Source organism: Salmo salar, chromosome 20 (genome assembly GCF_965601325.2).
Source record: "Salmo salar chromosome 20, fSalSal1, whole genome shotgun sequence".
NCBI lineage: Eukaryota > Metazoa > Chordata > Actinopteri > Salmoniformes > Salmonidae > Salmo > Salmo salar.
The window spans coordinates 88,608,313-88,627,481 of record NC_138310.1 but is presented as its reverse complement, the minus strand read 5'-3'; the positions used below and the strand labels follow the sequence as shown (position 1 = coordinate 88,627,481).

At 45.1% G+C, this 19,169-nt stretch overlaps 1 protein-coding gene across 3 annotated transcripts in view; it reads right to left on the bottom strand.

The window, feature by feature from the left end:
• Nucleotides 1-19,169, bottom strand: part of LOC106581522 (protein-tyrosine sulfotransferase 1) — a 102,606-nt gene that overhangs the window by 70,249 nt on the left and 13,188 nt on the right. For all 3 annotated transcript variants that reach the window (XM_045704094.2, XM_045704093.2, XM_045704095.2), the window contains exon 2: nt 1,666-2,760. In XM_045704094.2, coding sequence (XP_045560050.2) covers nt 1,666-2,579 — 914 coding nt within the window. In that variant the 5' untranslated portion in view covers nt 2,580-2,760. The remainder of the gene's footprint in view (nt 1-1,665; nt 2,761-19,169) is intronic.

Genomic DNA, 19,169 nt, shown 5'->3' with positions numbered 1-19,169 from the left:
AGTCTCTCTCTCTGCTGTTCCCATGACCTGAGAGCCCCCCCCACCATAAGCAGGCCCAGTCTCTCTCTCTGTCTCTCTGCTGTTCCCATGACCTGAGACCCCCCTCCCCACCACCACCATAAGCAGGCCCAGACTCTCTCTCTGCTGTTCCCATGACCTGAGATCCCCCCCTGTAAGCATGGCCCTGAGCCCAGCAATAGCTTTCAGGTCATTGGGCAATGTCCAAAGTGCAGCTCGTCCAAGAAACAGCCCCCCCTCCCTCTATGAACCTTTGTTTTATAACGACGCTAATGCGAAAGACTTGTATGGGCAGAGCTTTAAAGGCCGAGTCCCAAATTGCACCCTATTCCCTTTATAGTGCACTACTTTAGAACCAGGGCCCAACGGGAATAGGGTTCCCATTAGGAACGTGTGTCCCCCTCTCTACTGTGTGCGGCTGACTAATGAGTGAGGTTTCTCACATAGCTCTGCTCTAGAATGATTCATAACCAACAGAAGGACAGTAAATTAATGTTTGGAGGCCTCCTGGAACAACAAGGATGTTATTTCAGGCCCCGAGAGGCTGTAGAAACTGACCTGGAGTAAGAAATGTGTGTTGTTGACTTTCAACAATAAAAATGTTTTTAAAAAAGTTTACTACTGATCTACCTACTCAACTACTAGATTTACTATCCTTCCTTCTCTCTGGGCCATCACCATTTCCTCCCTCGCTCTCTTTCTCCCCTCTGGGAAGAACAATAGTTGCATGCCAGCGAAAGAGAGAGAGGGAGAGAGTTACATGGACCAGTGCTAACTTGTCTCACTGCACCAGGAAGGGAATGTAGTAGGTAGAGCCTTACCCATTCACCACTCACACCTTGTCAGCCTGGTGATGAATAGTGCTTGCTTACCATAACATTGCGCTATGGGTCTATCCCAGATGGCTCCCTATTCCCTTTGGGGCTCTGGTCAAAAGAAGTGCACTGTATAGGGAATAGGGTGCCAGTTGGGATGCAATCTATGATTCAACCACAGCATTGAGCCATTTGACTACGTAATAGTGAAGGAGGAGACAGTGTCTCGTAAACAGGAAGCATCCCCAAGGATAGCTGCTTGTTATTACTGCCATCAGAGCCAACAGGAATGTATTACTTATCAGCGTCTTGTTGTGGCAGCAGCTCAGAACAGAGCAGACAGCTTCCAGAACCAGAAGCTAAGAACAGAGGCCTGTGTTCTAGAACCAGAACCATTTCGGTTCAGAACCAGATCCAAAATGGCAGCTGAACTTCACTCAGAATGAGGAGTGGGAGAGCCACTGTGGCCCTGATAGCTCAGTGAGGTGATGCACGAAGGTTCTTCCTGGCTTCGTCCTCATTTGGAGCTCCTTGTCCTGGGTTTGTAAAATCCTTGAAGACACTGGCTACCCACACCTTGTCTCGCCACTAAATCACAGGAAGTATTCTAGAGGGTTTGCCTTTTTCCTTCAAGTCACGTTTTGTCATCTATCAGTATAAAGCCTTGTTTCACACTTCATAGACTACAAGGTCACTGACCCCTGATTTACAAGCTAGTTGGGTTTACAGAAACACACCGGGAAGGAGACCAGCATGCCTGAAGTTCAGCAACATGCAGGCTCAGGGTACGTACAAACACAAGGCACACACCCCCCCCAACACCACTACTTACTTGGAGAGGGAGACACCTCCTGCTTTCCCTATGAGTTCCTCATGGTGAAGCACCGCCTCGTTCCAGGGAATGTCCAGGAATTTGAGTAACGTCCTCATCCACTTCTCTGGATGGAGAACCAGCTGTTCGTAATGCACCGGCAGGCACTTGTCCGAGGCATCCAGGCACTGACTGTACATGGTCTCTATGGCCCTGTTCCACTTGGTCAGGCAGTCTCTGTAGCTGCCCAGGTCAAAGCCAGCGATCGTCACCTTACGTGAGATCATCGAATGGACAGAGGCGCGTCCGTCCCGAATCATGAGCACGAATTTGGCGTGCGGGAAGATCTTAGCCAGGTAGGAGAGGGACTTCAGAGCGAAGGGGTCCTTGTTACAGAGGAAGTTGGCGGGCTCGCCGTGCTTCACGATGATCTCCAGGAGAAAGGCCTGCATGGCGGCGTCCAGGACCTCGTCCGTCACCCCGGCCTCGTCCAGACGCATCTTCTCCCTCCCCGACCGCGACCACATCTGTTTCATGGCCAGGATACGTGGAATAACCCTGGTCTCCTCCCCACACCGAACCTCAGGGTGAGCGTCCAGCATGGCTCTCATCAACGTTGTCCCACTCCTGGGAACCCCTCCAATGAACACTAGAGGCATGTCCTTGTTGTAGACAAATGGAGAGGACAGGTTATGGCCCCCAGGACCAGAGCCCCGCAGGATGGTGGAGGAGCTCAAAGAGCCCCCCAGGAGCAACCCTCTTGGCCCCTGAAGGCCCCCCAGAACCCCTTGGTCCCCAGGCTGGCTGCTGCGCTCCTCGATGCGGTGGTGACACTCCATGGCGTGACGTCCCAAGTAGAAGACTGTGACTGAGCTGATGACCAGACAAGCCACCAGCAGGTTCTGCTTCAGCTTCATCATCATCACCATCACCATCTCAGGACCAGGGATGGGGGAGGAGGAGGACAGAGGTGTACCAGAGGAGGTAGTGGAAGAGGGGAGAAGGGAAGGTTGGGAGTAGCGGAGTGTCCCTCCTTTTAAGGTCGGCGATGGGGGGCAGAGCGTGTTGTGTGTTCCCCGGTGGTCAGCGCTTGTCGCGTGCCCAGCTCCATCAGGCCTGGGGAAGGACAGAATAAAAACATATTATTACATAACTTTGTAGATCATTTGTACACTGCTGGTAGAAATCAAGCTAAGGCTTGAACCAACAAAAAGGTTCAAATGACTCACGTCGTATATGGTCCTAAAAAAGGCTCTGTTCAGAAAAGCAAAACGCATCTTATTTCCAGCATTGTACTGTGCTGACCCATCTTCACAAAGAGAGCACAGTAAAACTATGAACTGAGCTGTACAAGTTATTTTGTATTGTTATTTTAGTTAAACACACACACACACACACACACACACACAATTACAAAGGAATTCCTTATATCCAATGTAGGAATTACCCTCAACATAATGACAAATCCCCTCAGGAGAAATGTAGGCTACGGAAGAGACGCTCCACTTTGACCTCAGAAAGCAGTAAGGAACACATTCCCTCGGTCTGACGAGGTTATGGGTCTCACGCCAAAACCACTGTACAACTATGGTGTAAAAGAAAGGCTAAGGCCGACATCATAAAGTTGTCAGAAAAACCCTTGACACAGTCAAGGCCCTCAGCTGACAAGCTCATAGGAATGAATCCAGGCCACAGACTAGAGGTACAGAGAGAGGGAGAGAAACAGACACTGAGAGAAAAAGGGATAGAGCGAGAGAACGAACAGCTCCACTATTCAGCTGTCAGGCTAAGTCTTAAGCATTTAGGACTTCCCCAGTGACACATTTAGCAACAAAAAGACACAATCTAAAAACAAGATGCAAAGATTACATGTATCCCACAGAGGGAAATCTCTATTTTACAACCATCTTGTTCTAATTTTTCCAACTCGTCTTTTTACTCGTTTCCCAGTGTTCAGTTTGTTTCTTGGGTTGAGAGAAACGTTCCCGACCAGGAAGCAGACGTCCAAACCTCCGCTCTCCAATTTGTCCCTGAGCAGTTACACAGGCTCTGATTTACAGACTAGGTGGTGTGACATCACGTTACTCTGGGTCATTGCCACAGAAAAAGGACCCATGAGTACCAACATGTGAAGGTTATAGGTGCATATGAAATTTGGTGTCAAATGAAAGCTAAGAGTATACATTTTTGGGAAATAAGGCATAAATACATTTCACCCCCCCCCCATCCTAAAAATGTTTAATAAACAGAGGCTTTGATTTCTGGTCACAGAAGCTTGTTGGTTCCCATCCGATTGGCGACAGATTTTAAAAATGTGAATATTCTAAAGTCTGCATCAAGAAAATATTATGCGCATTGTCCTACCAGTGGTGTTTCCACCAAACTGACTTGTTGCTGATAATAACCAGTGAGTGATGACAACGCACACAAAATGTGTTTTTTTCCCCCTTAAGTTTTCATGTATGGTAAAGAAAATCTGAAGTTCAATGTGTTTGCATTGCATTTTCAACTTTACCGATAGTTTTGTCACGAAAACTGTAGCGTAAAATAGAAAATGTGCCAACTCTGGTCTTGGCACCTGCGCTCGAGCCAACAGCTCCCAGATACAGTACGGGTAGGCTAGTCTATGATGATGAAGAATAAGAGCGAGAATATTTATTGGAAAGGAGCATCAAGCTCATACCGTTCACTTTCACCACCCTGTGAAGTTCATCAGAACTTATTTCATCTGTAGCCTAATAAAACTGCATGGTTTCCCAAGTCATAGTAGGAGGACCACATACCATATCAACGCGTAATTCCATGTTTACTCCGAGATGGTTGTTAGAGCAATATTTGCACATAATTACATTTAACCGACACAAAAAGATCCCACCATGTCAAACGAACAAAATGATCTGTCAGCATTTATAAAAATTTACCAGAAACTACTTGTGTCCATCACAGCTGTTGCGAAAAAAATAAAAAAAAATAAAAACCATGTACACAGTATGACTTTACTAAAAACTATGGATGGAAACGTGGACACAGACAGAAAACGGATCTTAAACATCATCTGCCAGAAAAGCTCTAATAGAAATACTTGAACACAATAATGTTGAAGGTCCCTGCCATCTAATATCAACATTTACATTCCATTTCGCAGAAATTTGTGTCATGTCATTCCGATACCAAAAACACCCTTCTCTTAAAGATATATTCTAATTATTCTCCCTCGTGACGGAGGATTATGAAAGTTTACAGAAGTAACAAGTTTAGGTAGACCTACCAATGTGTTTTATACAGATAACAATTTAGTTTATGAATTACTGTGATTAAAATGTGTCACTCTTATAAAAAAAATAATGACATTACATTTAAAAAAAAAAAAGTACAAAAAAATAAATAGGTAATAGAATGAGTACTGTTACATGCATAATGAGATTGTGGATAGTCAGATTATAATAGTTTATAAAAGTTAACGTGATTCGCAAGAAGAACAATTTCCCTAATAATCCTGTTATACATGTAGCCAGATTTCAGATGTGTCCCTGACAGCACTCGAAATATAGAAAAATCAGCAATAAAAACAAATGGTCTACCACAGGGAACATTTTTCTCCACTTCCTGTCTGACGTGCCAAAAGTAAACTGCCTGTAACTCAGGCCCAGAAGCCAGGATATGCATACAATTGGTACCATTTAGAGGTTGACCGATTAATCGGAATGGCCGATTAATTGGGGCGATTTCAAGTTTTCGTAACAAATCGGTAATTGGCATTTTTGGGCACCGATCATGGCCGATTACATTGCACTCCACGAGGAGACTGCGTGGCAGGATGACTACCTGTTATGCAAGTGCAGCAAGGAGCCAAGGTAAGGTGCTAGCTAGCATTAAGATGGCGTAGCAGTTCAGACGTCCTCTACCCTCCTCTTGTCGTGTCCCGTGTATATATATATTTACATAATTTTTTTTTCTTCACTTATTTTTTATATATATATATATATATATATATATATATTTTTTATTCTAAAAACTCAACCTCAAAGCACTCTCCTGCAACCCGCCTCACCAATTTAAAAAAGAAAGTATTATTTACCTCATCTGAATTCCACAACAGAAGCTAGCAAGTGTTTAGCCATTTTCACTGGCTAACGTTGAAGTTCAGCTAGCCACGGTTAGCTGTCCTCAGCTATCCATTAGCTCGAAAAGCTATCGCCAGTTTTTGTACAGCGCGACTCAGACCAGAGCATACCGGACCTATTCTCTCTCCTTTCCCCGATTTCTACCGCAGGCTCTGGACATTTACACCTGGATCTTGCAGCTAACTAGCTGCTACCTGAGTGACTATTGGCAACGTCGGTCACGGAATTAACACACATTATTACGGAGCTAGCCAGCTAGCCAGCTGAAGAGTTCCGTCAGCCACTCCTGGGCTATTCCTGAGCTAGCCAGCTGAAGTGTCTCCTGGGCTACAACTCACCTATCCTGACCCGTTTTACTGCCGATGCGGAGCCCCATCGGGTCTTCACGACTGGACCACCGACGTTACCTGCCCGAGGGAGTTATCCAACTGGCCCCTCCGTCGCGACGTAACCTGATCGCCCATCTGCGGCCCGCTAATCGTTAGCTGTCTTTTCGGCTGCGATCTGAATAGGTCTATCGGACACTTCTTGGGCCACTATAACTAACTATTTTGCCAACTTGGACTGGTCCCCCCTTCCACACGGAAACCCACTAACCCACAGACGGAAACGCACGAGGTGGCTAAAAACAGACCTCCCTCCCATCTTCCACCAGCTTGCTACCTATGGCCCGGCTAGCTGTCTGAATCTCACTGGACCCATTGATGACTCGGCTAAGCATGCCTCTCCTTAATGTCAATATGCCTTCTCCATTGCTGTTCTGGTTAGTGTTTATTGGCTTATTTCACTGTAGAGCCTCTAGCCCTGCTCATTATACCTTATCCAACCTCACAGTTCCTCCACCCACACATGCTATGACATCTTCTGGTTTCAATGATGTTTCTAGAGACAATATCTCTCTCATAATCACTAAATGCCTAGGTTTACCTCCTCTGTACTCACATCCCACCATACCTTTGTCTGTACATTATACCTTGAAGCTATTTTATCGCCCCCAGAAACCTGCTCCTTTTTCTCTCTATTCTGGACGTCACAGACGACCAATTCTTATAGCTTTTAGCCATACCCTCATACTTATTCTTCTCTGCTCCTCTGGGGATGTAGAGGTGAATCCAGGCCCTGCAGTGCCTGGCTCCACTCCTACTCCCCAGGCGCTCTCTTTTGATGACTTCTGTAACCGTAATAACCTTGGTTTCATGCATGTTAACATTAGAAGCCTCCTCCCTAAGTTTGTTTTATTCACTGCTTTAGCACACTCTGCCAACCCGGATGTCCTAGCTGTGTCTGAATCTTGGCTTAGGAAGTCCACCAAAAACTCTGAAATCTTCATCCCTAACTACAACGTTTTCAGACAAGATAGAACGACCAAAGGGGGCGGTGTTGCAATCTACTGCAGAGATAGCCTGCAGAGTTCTGTCCTGCTATCCAGGTCTGTACCCAAACAATTTGAACTTCTACTTTTAAAAATCCACCTCTCCAAAAACAAGTCTCTCACCGTTGCCGCCTGCTATAGACCCCCCTCGGCCCCTAGTTGTGCTCTGGACACCATATGTGAACTTATTGCCCCCCATCTATCTTCAGAGCTCGTGCTACTAGGTGACCTAAACTGGGACATGCTTAACACCCCAGCCATCCTACAATCCAAGCTTGATGCCCTCAATCTCACACAAATTATTAATGAACCCACCAGGTACAACCCCAAAGCCGCAAACACTGGCACCCTCATAGATATCATCCTAACCAACGTGCCCTCTAAATACACCTCTGCTGTTTTCAACCAAGATCTCAGCGATCACTGCCTCATTGCCTGCACCCGTAATGGGTCAGCGGTCAAACGACCTCCACTCATCACTGTCAAACGCTCCCTGAAACATTTCAACAAGCAAGCCTTTCTATTCGACCTGGCCCTGGTATCCTGGAAGGATATTGACCTCATCCCGTCAGTAGAGGATGCCTGGTTATTTTTTAAAAATGCCTTCCTCTCCATCTTAAATAAGCATGCCCCTTTCAAGAAATTTAGAACCAGGAACAGATATAGCCCTTGGTTCTCCCCAGACCTGACTGCCCTTAACCAACACAAAAATATCCTGTGGCGTTCTGCATTAGCATCGAACTGCCCCCGCGATATGCAACTTTTTAGGGAAGTTAGAAACCAATACACACAGGCAGTTAGAAACGCCAAGGCTAGCTTTTTCAAACAGAAATTCGCTTCGTGCAACTCCAACTCTAAAAAGTTCTGGGACATTGTAAAGTCCATGGAGAATAAGAACACCTCCTCCCAACTGCCCACTGCACTGAGGGTAGGAAACTGTCACCACCGATAAGCCCACTATAATTGAGAATTTCAATAAGCATTTTTCTACGGCTGGCCATGCTTTCCACCTAACTACCCCTACTGCATTCAACAGCACTGCACCCCCCACAGCTACTCGCCCAAGCCTCCCCCATTTCTCCTTCTCCCAAATCCATTCAGCTGATGTTCTGAAAGAGCTGCAAAATCTGGACCCCTACAAATCAGCTGGGCTTGACAATCTGGAACCTTTCTTTCTAAAATTATCTGCCGAAATTATTGCAACCCCTATTACTAGCCTGTTCAACCTCTCTTTCGTGTCGTCTGAGATTCCCATAGATTGGAAAGCAGCTGCTGTCATCCCCCTCTTCAAAGGAGGTGACACTCTTGACCCAAATTGCTACAGACCTATATCCATCCTACCCTGCCTTTCTAAGGTCTTCGAAAGCCAAGTCAACAAACAGATTACCGACCATTTCGAATCCCACCGCACCCTCTCCGCTATGCAATCTGGTTTCAGAGCTGGTCATGGGTGCACCTCAGCCACGCTCAAGGTCCTAAACGACATCGTAACCGCCATCGATAAGAAACAATACTGTGCTGCCGTATTCATTGACCTGGCCAAAGCTTTTGACTCTGTTAATCACCACATCCTCATCGGCAGACTCAGTAGCCTTGGTTTCTCAAACGATTGCGTCGCCTGGTTCACCAACTACTTCTCTGACAGAGTTCAGTGTGTCAAATCGGAGGGCCTACTGTCTGGACCTCTGGCAGTCTCTATGGGGGTACCACAGGGTTCAATTCTTGGGCCAACTCTTTTCTCTGTATACATAAATGATGTCGCTCTTGCTGCTGGTGAATCTCTGATCCACCTCTACGCAGACGACACCATTCTGTACACTTCTGGCCCTTCTTTGGACACTGTGTTAACAACCCTCCAGACGAGCTTCAATGCCATTCAACTCTCCTTCCGTGGTCTCCAACTGCTCCTAAACACAAGTAAAACTAAATGCATGCTCTTCAACCGATCGCTGCCTGCACCTGCCCGCCTGTCCAGCATCACTTCTCTGGACGGTTCTAACTTAGAATTTGTGGACAACTACAAATACCTAGGTGTCTGGTTAGACTGTAAACTCTCCTTCCTGACTCACATCAATCATCTCCAATCCAAAGTGAAATCTCGAATTGGCTTCCTATTTCGCAACAAAGCATCCTTCACTCATGCTGCCAAACATACCCTCGTAAAACTGACCATCCTACCAATCCTCGACTTCGGCGATGTCATTTACAAAATAGCTTCCAATACCCTACTCAACAAGCTGGATGCAGTCTATCACAGTGCCATCCGTTTTGTCACCAAAGCCCCATATACTACCCACCACTGCGACCTGTACGCTCTCGTTGGCTGGCCTTCGCTTCATAATCGTCGCCAAACACATTGGCTCCAGGTCATCTACAAGACCCTGCTAGGTAAAGTCCCCCCTTATCTCCGCTCACTGGTCACCATAGCAGCACCCACCTGTAGCACGCGCTCCAGCAGGTATATCTCTCTGGTCACCCCTAAAGCCAACTCCTCCTTTGGTCGTCTCTCCTTCCAGTTCTCTGCTGCCAATGACTGGAACGAACTACAAAAATCTCTGAAACTGGAAACACTTATCTCCCTCACTAGCTTTAAGCACCAGCTGTCAGAGCAGCTCACAGATCACTGCACCTGTACATAGCCCATCTATAATTTAGCCCAAACTACTACCTCTTCCCCTACTGTATTTATTTATTTTATTTATTTTGCTCCTTTGCACCATATTATTTATATTTTATCTCTGAACTTTCTTCAAACTACAAATCTACCATTCCAGTGTTTTTCTTGCTATACTTTATTTACTTTGCCACCATGGCATTTTTTTGCCTTTACCTCCCTTATCTCACATCATTTGCTCACATTGTATATAGTCTTATTTTTTATTTTTTTATTTCTACTGCATCATTGATTGTATGTTGTTTTACTCCATGTGTAACTCTGTGTTTTTGTATGTTGTCGAACTGCTTTGCTTTATCTTGGCCAGGTCGCAATTGTAAATGAGAACTTGTTCTCAACTTGCCTACCTGGTTAAATAAAGGTGAAATAAATAAAATAAATAAATTAAACGCATCTTATAAAAAACAATCAATCAATCTTAACATAATCACTAGATAAACTAGTAATATCATCAACCATGTGTAGTTATCTAGCTTGTCCTGCGTTGCATATAATCGATGCGGTGCCTGTTAATTTATCATTGAATCACAGCCTACTTCGCCAAATGGGTGATTTAACAAGCGCATTCTCAAAAAAAGCACTGTCGTTGCACCAATGTGTACCTAACCATAAACATCAATGCCTTTCTTAAAATCAATACACAAGTATATATTTTTAAACCTGCATATTTAGTTAATATTGACTGCTAACATGAATTTCTTTTAACTAGGGAAATTGTGTCACTTCTCTTGCGTTCTGTGCAACAGAGTCAGGGTATATGCAGCAGTTTGGGCCGCCTGGCTCATTGCGAACTGTGTGAAGACTATGTCTTCCTAACAAAGACAGCTAACTTTGCCGAATGGGGGAGGATTTAACAAAAGCGCATTTGCGAAAAAAAGCACAATCGTTGCACGACTGTACCTAACCATAAACATCAATGCCTTTCTTAAAATCAATACACAGAAGTATATATTTTTAAACCTGCATATTTAGCTAAAAGAAATCCAGGTTAGCAGGCAATATTAACCAGGTTAAATTGTGTCAGTTCTCTTGCGTTCATTGCACGCAGAGTCAGGGTATATGCAGCAGTTTGGGCCACCTGGCTCGTTGCGAAATAATTTGCCAGAATTTTACGCAATTATGACACAACATTGAAGGTTGGGCGATGTAACAGGAATATTTAGACTTAGAGATGCCACCCGTTAGATAAAATATGGAACGGTTCCGTATTTCACTGAAAGAATAAACGTTTTGTTTTCGAGATGATAGTTTACGGAGTCGGCCATATTAATGACCTAAGGCTCGTATTTCTGTGTTTATTATATTATAATTAAGTCTATGATTTGATAGAGCAGTCTGACTGAGCGGTGGTAGGCACCAGCAGGCTCGTAAGCATTCATTCAAACAGCACTTTCGTGCGTTTTGCCAGCAGCTCTTCGCAATGCTTCAAGCATTGAGCCGTTTATGACTTCAAGCCTATCAACTCCCGAGATTAGGCTGGTGTAACCGATGTGAAATGGCTAGCTAGTTAGCGGGGTGTGCGCTAATAGCTTTTCAATCAGTGACGTCACTCGCTCTGAGACTTGAAGTAGTTGTTCCCCTATAATTCCTATAATAACTACAACCTAAAACGTATTACCTGGGAATATTGAAGACTCATGTTAAAAGGAACCACCAGCTTTCATATGTTCTCATGTTCTGAGCAAGGAACTTAAACGTTAGCTTTTTTACATGGCACATATTGCACTTTTACTTTCTTCTCCAACACTGTTTTTGCATTATTTAAACCAAATTGAACATGTTTCATTATTTATTTGAGGCTAAATTGATTTTATTGATGTATTAAGTTAAAATAAAAGTGTTCATTCAGTATTGTTGTAATTGTCATTATTACAAAAAATTTTTAAATAAAAATCGCCTTGTTTTGGTCCTCCAATAATTGGTATCGGCGTTGAAAAATTATAATCGGTCGACCTCTAGAACCATTGGATAGAAAACAGGATAGAAGTTTGTAGAAATGTTAAAATAATGTATGAGAACACAATTGACATGGTAGGAGAAAATCCAAAGAAATACCAACGGGATTCTTTTTTTTCAGAGCCCATGCTCTTACAATGGAAAGCATAATTAGGGGCATATATATTTGATTCTGAGTTTGGACATACAGTACCAGTCAAAAAAGTTCGGACACCTACTCTTTCAAGGGTTTCTTAATTTTTTACTATTTTCTACATTGTACAATAATAGAGGAGACATCAACACTATGAAATAACACATATGGAATCATGTAGTAACCAAAAAAAAAAAAAAAAAAAGTGTTAAACAAATCAGAATATATTTTATATTTGAGATTCTTCAAAGTAGCCACCTTTTGCCTTGATGACAGCTTTCCACAATCCTGGCATTCTGTCAAAGAGTTCATGAGGTAGTCACCTGGAATGCATTTCAATTAACAGGTGTGCCTTGTTAAAAGTTAACTTGTTTTATTCTTTCCTTCTTAATGCGTTTGAGCCCATCAGTTGGGTTGTGACAAGGTAGCATTGGTATACAAAAGATAGCACTATTTGGTAAAAGTCCATGTTACGGCAAGAACAGATCAAATATGCAAAGAGAAATGACAGTCCATTATTACTTTAAGACAAGAAGGTCAGTCAATCCGGAAAATGTCAAGAACTTTGAACATTTTCAAGTGCAGTTGCAAAAACCATTAAGCACTATGATGAAACTGGCTCTCATGAGGACCGCCACAGGAAAGGAAGACCCAGAGTTACCTCTGCTGCAGAGGATAAGTTCATTAGAGTTACCAGCCTCAGAAAATCGGCAATTAACTGCACCTCAGATTACAGCCAAAATAAATGCTTCACAGGGTTCACGTAACAGACACATCTCAACAACAACCGTTCAGAGGGGACTGCACAAAATCAGACCTTCATGGTCAAATATCTGCTAAGAAACCACTACTAAAGGACAGCAATCAGAAGAGACTTGCTTTGGCCAAGAAACACGAGCAATGGACATTAGACCGGTGGAAATCTGTTATTTGGTCTGATGAGTCCAAATTTGAGATTTTTGGTTCCAACCTCTGTGTCTTTGTGAGACGCAGAGAAAGGTGAACGGATGATCTCTGCATGTGTGGTTCCCACCGTGAAGCATGGAGGAGGTGTGATGGTGCTTGGCTGGTGACACCGTCTGATTTATTTCGAATTCAAGGCACACTTAAGCAGCATGGATACCGCAGCATTCTGCAGCGATGCCATCCCATCTGGTTTGCGCTTAGTGGGACTATCATTTGTTTTTCCACAGGACAATGACCCAAAACGCACCTCCAGGCTGTGTAAGGGCTATTTGACCAAGAAGGAGAGTGATGGAGTGCTGCATCAAATGACCTGGCCTCCACAATGACCTGGCCTTAACCCAATTGAGATTGTTTGGGATAAGTTTTTTTATTTAACCAGGTAAGCTAGTTGAGAATAAGTTAATTTACAACTGCGACCTGGCCAAGATAAAGCAAAGAAGTGCGACACAAAACAACAGAGTTACACATGGAATAAACAAACATAAAGTCAATATCACAATAGAGAAAAAGTCTATATACAGTGTGTGCAAATGAGGTAAGATAAGGGAGGGAAGGCAATAAATAGGCCGTAGTGGTGAAATAATTACAATGTAGCAATTAGACACTGGAGTGATAGATGTGCAAAAGATGAATGTGCAAGTAGAGATACTGGGGTGCAAAGGAGCAATAAATAAATAAATAAATAAAACAAACAGTATGGGGATGAGGTAGTTGGATGGGCTATTTACAGATGGGCTATGTACAGGTGCAGTGATCTGTGAGCTGCTCTGACAGCTGGTGCTTAAAGTTAGTGAGGGAGATATGGGTCTCCAGCTTCAGAGATTTTTGCAATTCGTTCCAGTCATTGGCAGCAGATAACTGGAAGGAAAGGCGGCCAAAGGAGGAATTGGCTTTGGGGGTGACCAGTGAAATATACCTGCTGGAGCATGTGCTACGGGTGGGTGCAGCTATGGTGGTGACCAGTGAGCTTAGATAAGGCGAGGCTTTACCTAGCAAAGACGTATAGATAACCTGGAGCCAGTGGGTTTGGTGACGAATATGAAGCGAGGGCCAGGCAACGAGAGCATACAGGTCGCAGTGGTGGGTTGCATATGGGGCTTTGGTGACAAAACGGATGGCACGGTGATAGACTGCATCCAATTTCCAGAGTAGTATTGGAGGATATTTTGTAAATGACATCGCCGAAGTCAAGGATCGGCAGGATAGTCAGTTTTACGAGGGTATGTTTGGCAGCATGAGTGAAGGATGCTTTGTTGCGAAATAGAAAGCTGATTCTAGATTGAATTTTGTATTGGAGATGCTTAACGTGAGTCTGGAAGGAGAGTTTACAGTCTAACCAGACACCTAGGTATTTGTAGTTGTCCACATATTCTAAGTCAGAACCATCCAGAGTAGTGATGCTGGGCAGGCGGGCAGGTGCGGGCAACGATCGGTTGAAGAGCATGCATTTAGTTTTATTTGCATTTAAGAGCAGTTGGAGGCCATGAAAGGAGAGTTGTATGGCATTTAAGCTCTTCTGGAGGTTAGTTAACACGGAGTCCAAAGAAGGGGCAGAAGTATACAGAATGGTGTCGTCTGCGTAGAAAAAGCGACAATTGATCTATACAGAGAAAAGAGTCGACCTGAGAATTGAACCCTGTGGCACCCCCATAGAGACTGCCAGAGGTCCGGACGACAGGGCCTCTGATTTGACATACTGAACTCTATCTGAGAAGCAGTTGGTGAACCAGGCGAGGCAGTCATTTGAGAAACCAAGTCTGTTGAGTCTGCCGATAAGAATGGGGTGATTGACAGAGTCGAAAACCTTTGCCAGGTCGATGAATATAGCTGCACAGCATTGTCTTTTATCGATGGCAGTTATGATGTCGTTTAGGACCTTGAGCGTGGTTGAGGTGCACCCATGACCAGCTCGGAAACCAGATTGCATAGCGAAGAAGGTACTGTGGGATTCAAAATGGTCGGTGATCTGTTTGTTAACTTGGCTTTCGAAGACCTTAGAAAGACAGGGTAGGATAGATATAGGTCTGTAGCAGTTTGGGTCTAGAGTGTCTCCCCTTTGAAGAGGGGGATGACCGCGGCAGCTTTCCAATCTTTGGTGATCTCAGACGATACGAAAGAGAGGTTGAACAGGCTAGTAATAGGGGTTGCAACAATTTCGGCTGATCATTTTCAAAAGAGTGGGTTGTCTAGCCCTGCTGATTTGTAGGGGTCCAGATTTTGCAGCTCTTTCAGAACATCAGCTATCTGGATTTGGGTGAAGGAGAAATGGGGGAGGCTTGGGCAAAAGTTGCTGTGGGGGGGTGCAGAGGTATTGACCAGGATAGGGGTGGCCAGGTGGAAACCATGGCCAGCCGTACAAAAATGTTTATTGAAATTCTCGATTATTGTAGATTTATCGGTGGTGACAGTGTTTCCTACCCTCAGTGCAGTGGGCAGCTGGGAGGAGTTGCTCTTATTCTCCATGGACTTTACAGTGTCCCAGAACATTTTAGAGTTTGTGCTGATGGATGCAAATTTCTGTTTGAAAAAGCTAGCCTTTGCTTTCCTAACTGCCTGTGTATATTGGTTCCTAACTTCCCTGAAAAGTTGCATATCGCGGGGGCTATTTGATGCTAATGCAATACGCCACAGGATGTTTTTGTGCTGGTCAAGGGCAGTCAGGTCTGGAGTGAACCACAGGCTATATCTGTTCCTGGTTCTAATTTTTTTGAATGGGGCATGCTTATTTAAGATTGTGAGGAAAGCACTTTTAAAGAATACCCAGGCATCTTCTACTGATGGAATGAGGTAAAGATCCTTCCAGGATACCCGGGCCAGGTCAATTAGGAAGGCCTGCTAGCGGAAGTGTTTTAGGGAGCGTTTGACAGTGAGGAGGGGTGGTCGTTTGACCGCAGACCCATTACGGACGCAAGCAATGAGGCAGTGAACGCTGAGATCCTGGTTGAAGACAGCAGAGGTGTATTTGGAGGGCAGGTTGGTTAGGATGAGATCTATGAGGGTGCCTGTGTTTACGGATTTGGGGTTGTATCTGGTAGGTTCATTGATAATTTGTGTGAGATTGAGGGCATCAAACTTAGATTGTAGGATGGCCGGGGTGTTAAGCATGTCCCAGTTTAGGTCACCTAACAGCACAAGCTTTGAAGATAGATGGGGGGCAATCAATTCACATATGGTGTCCAGTGCACAGCTGGGGGCAGAAGGTGGTCTATTGCAAGAGGCAACGGTGAGAGACTTGTTTCTGGAAAGGTGGATTTTTAAAAGTAGAAGCTCAAATAGTTTGGGCACAGACCTGGATAGTAAGACAGAACTCTGCATGCTAACTCTGCCCCCTTTGGCAGTTCTATCTTGTCGGAAAATGTTATAGTTAGGGATGGAAATTTCAGGGGTTTTGGTGGCCTTCCTAAACCAGGATTCAGACACAGCTAGGACATCCGGGTTGGCAGAGTGTGCTAAAGCAGTGAATAAAACAAATGTAGGGAGGAGGCTTCTACTGTTAACATGCATGAAACCAAGGCTTTTACGGTTACAGAAGTCAACAAATGAGAGTGCCTGGGGAATGGGAGTGTAGCTAGGCACTGCAGGGCCTGGATTAACCTCTATATCCCCAGAGGAGGATAAGGGTACGGCTAAGGGCTATAAGAACTGGTTGTCTAGTACATTCGGGACAGAGAGTAAAAAGAGCAGGTTTCTGGGCGCTGTAGAATAGATTAAATGCATAATGTACAGACAAAGGTATGGTAGGATGTGAATACAGTTGAGGTAAACCTAGAAACTGAGTGACGATGAGAGGTATTGTCTCTAGAGACATCAATTAAACCAGGTGAGGTCACCGCATGTGTGGGGGGGTGGGACAAGAGGTTTAGCTGAGGCATATTGAGCAGGGCTGGAGACTCTACAGTGAAATAAGACAATCACTAACCATAACAGCATGCATTGCCGAGTGATCATAGGCTCCAATGAGTAGTTGGACGGGCTTGAGACACGGCGATTCAGACAGCTAGCAGAAGGGCCTTAGAGGCATGTCGCGACGGAAGAAGTCAGTTGTTGTAGCCCCCTTATGCAGTTACGTCAGCAGACCAGTCGTGCTGGATCAGCAGGTGTCCGTGTAGTAAAAGGGTCCAGGCCTATTGGCAAAATAGGAATAGTAGCCCAAGAAATTGACTGATGGGCCACTACAGCTAACAGTCCAGTATGCTCTAGATAGCTAGCATTCAGGGGATGTCACGACAAAGGAGCCAGTTGAAAAAAACCCGCTCGGGTGGATTACGTCGGTAGTCCAGTCGTGATGGATCGGCGGGGCGCCGTATCGGCAATAAAAGGGCCCAAGAAGTGGCTGATGGTCCTCTTCAGCTAGCCGGGAGATGGACTTAGCATAGGCTAGCTCCAGGCTAATTGGTGCTTGTTTCGGGACAGGGACGTTAGCCAGGAGAAGCCAATCGGATAGCAGCTAGCTGCGGTGATCCAGGTGAAGAGGTTCAGAGCTTGCGGTAGGAACCCGGTGATAATGAGCGCAGAGTGAAGGAAAAGCAGCCAACAAGTGCTCAGCATATGTGGGAACTCCTTCAAGACTGTTGGAAATGCATTCCTCATGAAGCTGGTTGAGAGAATGCCAAGAGTGTGCAAAGCTGTCATCAAGGCAAAGGGTGGCTATTTGAAGAATCTCAAATATATTTTGATTTGTTTAACACTTTTGGTTACTACATGATTCCATATGTGTCGTTTCATAGTTTTGATGTCATCACTATTATTCTACAATGTAGGAAATAGTAAAAATAAAGAAAAACCCTTGAATGAGGTGGTGTGTCCAAACTTTTGATTGGTAGTAGTAGTGTGTGTATATATATACTGCTCAAAAAATAAAGGGAACACTAAAATAACACATCCTAGATCTGAATGAATGAAATAATCTTATTAAATACTTTTTTTCTTTACATAGTTGAATGTGATGACAACAAAATCACACAAAAATAATCAATGGAAATCCAATTTATCAACCCATGGAGGTCTGGATTTGGAGTCACACTCAAAATTAAAGTGGAAAACCACACTACAGGCTGATCCAACTTTGATGTAATGTCCTTAAAACAAGTCAAAATGAGGCTCAGTAGTGTGTGTGGCCTCCACGTGCCTGTATGACCTCCCTACAATGCCTGGGCATGCTCCTGATGAGGTGGCGGATGGTCTCCTGAGGGATCTCCTCCCAGACCTGGACTAAAGCATCCGCCAACTCCTGGACAGTCTGTGGTGCAACGTGGCGTTGGTGGATGGAGCGAGACATGATGTGCTCAATTGGATTCAGGTCTGGGGAACGGGCGGGCCAGTCCATAGCATCAATGCCTTCCTCTTGCAGGAACTGCTGACACACTCCAGCCACATGAGGTCTAGCATTGTCTTGCATTAGGAGGAACCCAGGGCCAACCGCACCAGCATATGGTCTCACAAGGGGTCTGAGGATCTCATCTCGGTACCTAATGGCAGTCAGGCTACCTCTGGTGAGCACATGGAGGGCTGTGTGGCCCCCCAAAGAAATTCCACCCCACACCATGACTGACCTACCGCCAAACCGGTCATGCTGGAGGATGTTGCAGGCAGCAGAACGTTCTCCACGGCATCTCCAGACTCTGTCACGTCTGTCACATGTGCTCAGTGTGAACCTGCTTTCATCTGTGAAGAGCACAGGGCGCCAGTGGCGAATTTGCCAATCTTGGTGTTCTCTGGCAAATGCCAAGCGTCCTGCACGGTGTTGGGCTGTAAGCACAACCCCCACCTGTGGACGTCGGGCCCTCATGGAGTCTGTTTCTGACCGTTTGAGCAGACACATGCACATTTGTGGCCTGCTGGAGGTCATTTTGCAGGGCTCTGGCAGTGCTTCTCCTGCTCCTCCTTGCACAAAAGGTGGAGGTAGCGTTCCTGCTGCTGGGTTGTTGCCCTCCTACGGCCTCCTCCACGTCTCCTGATATACTGGCCTGTCTCCTGGTAGCGCCTCCATGCTCTGGACACTACGCTGACAGACACAGCAAACCTTCTTGCCACAGCTCACATTGATGTGCCATCCTGGATGAGCTGCACTACCTGAGCCACTTGTGTGGGTTGTAGACTCCGTCTCATGCTACCACTAGAGTGAAAGCACCGCCAGCATTCAAAAGTGACCAAAACATCAGCCAGGAAGCATAGGAACTGAGAAGTTGTCTGTGGTCCCCACCTGCAGAACCACTCCTTTAATGGGGGTGTCTTGCTAATTGCCTATAATTTCCACCTGTTGTCTATTCCATTTGCACATCAGCATGTGAAATCTATTAA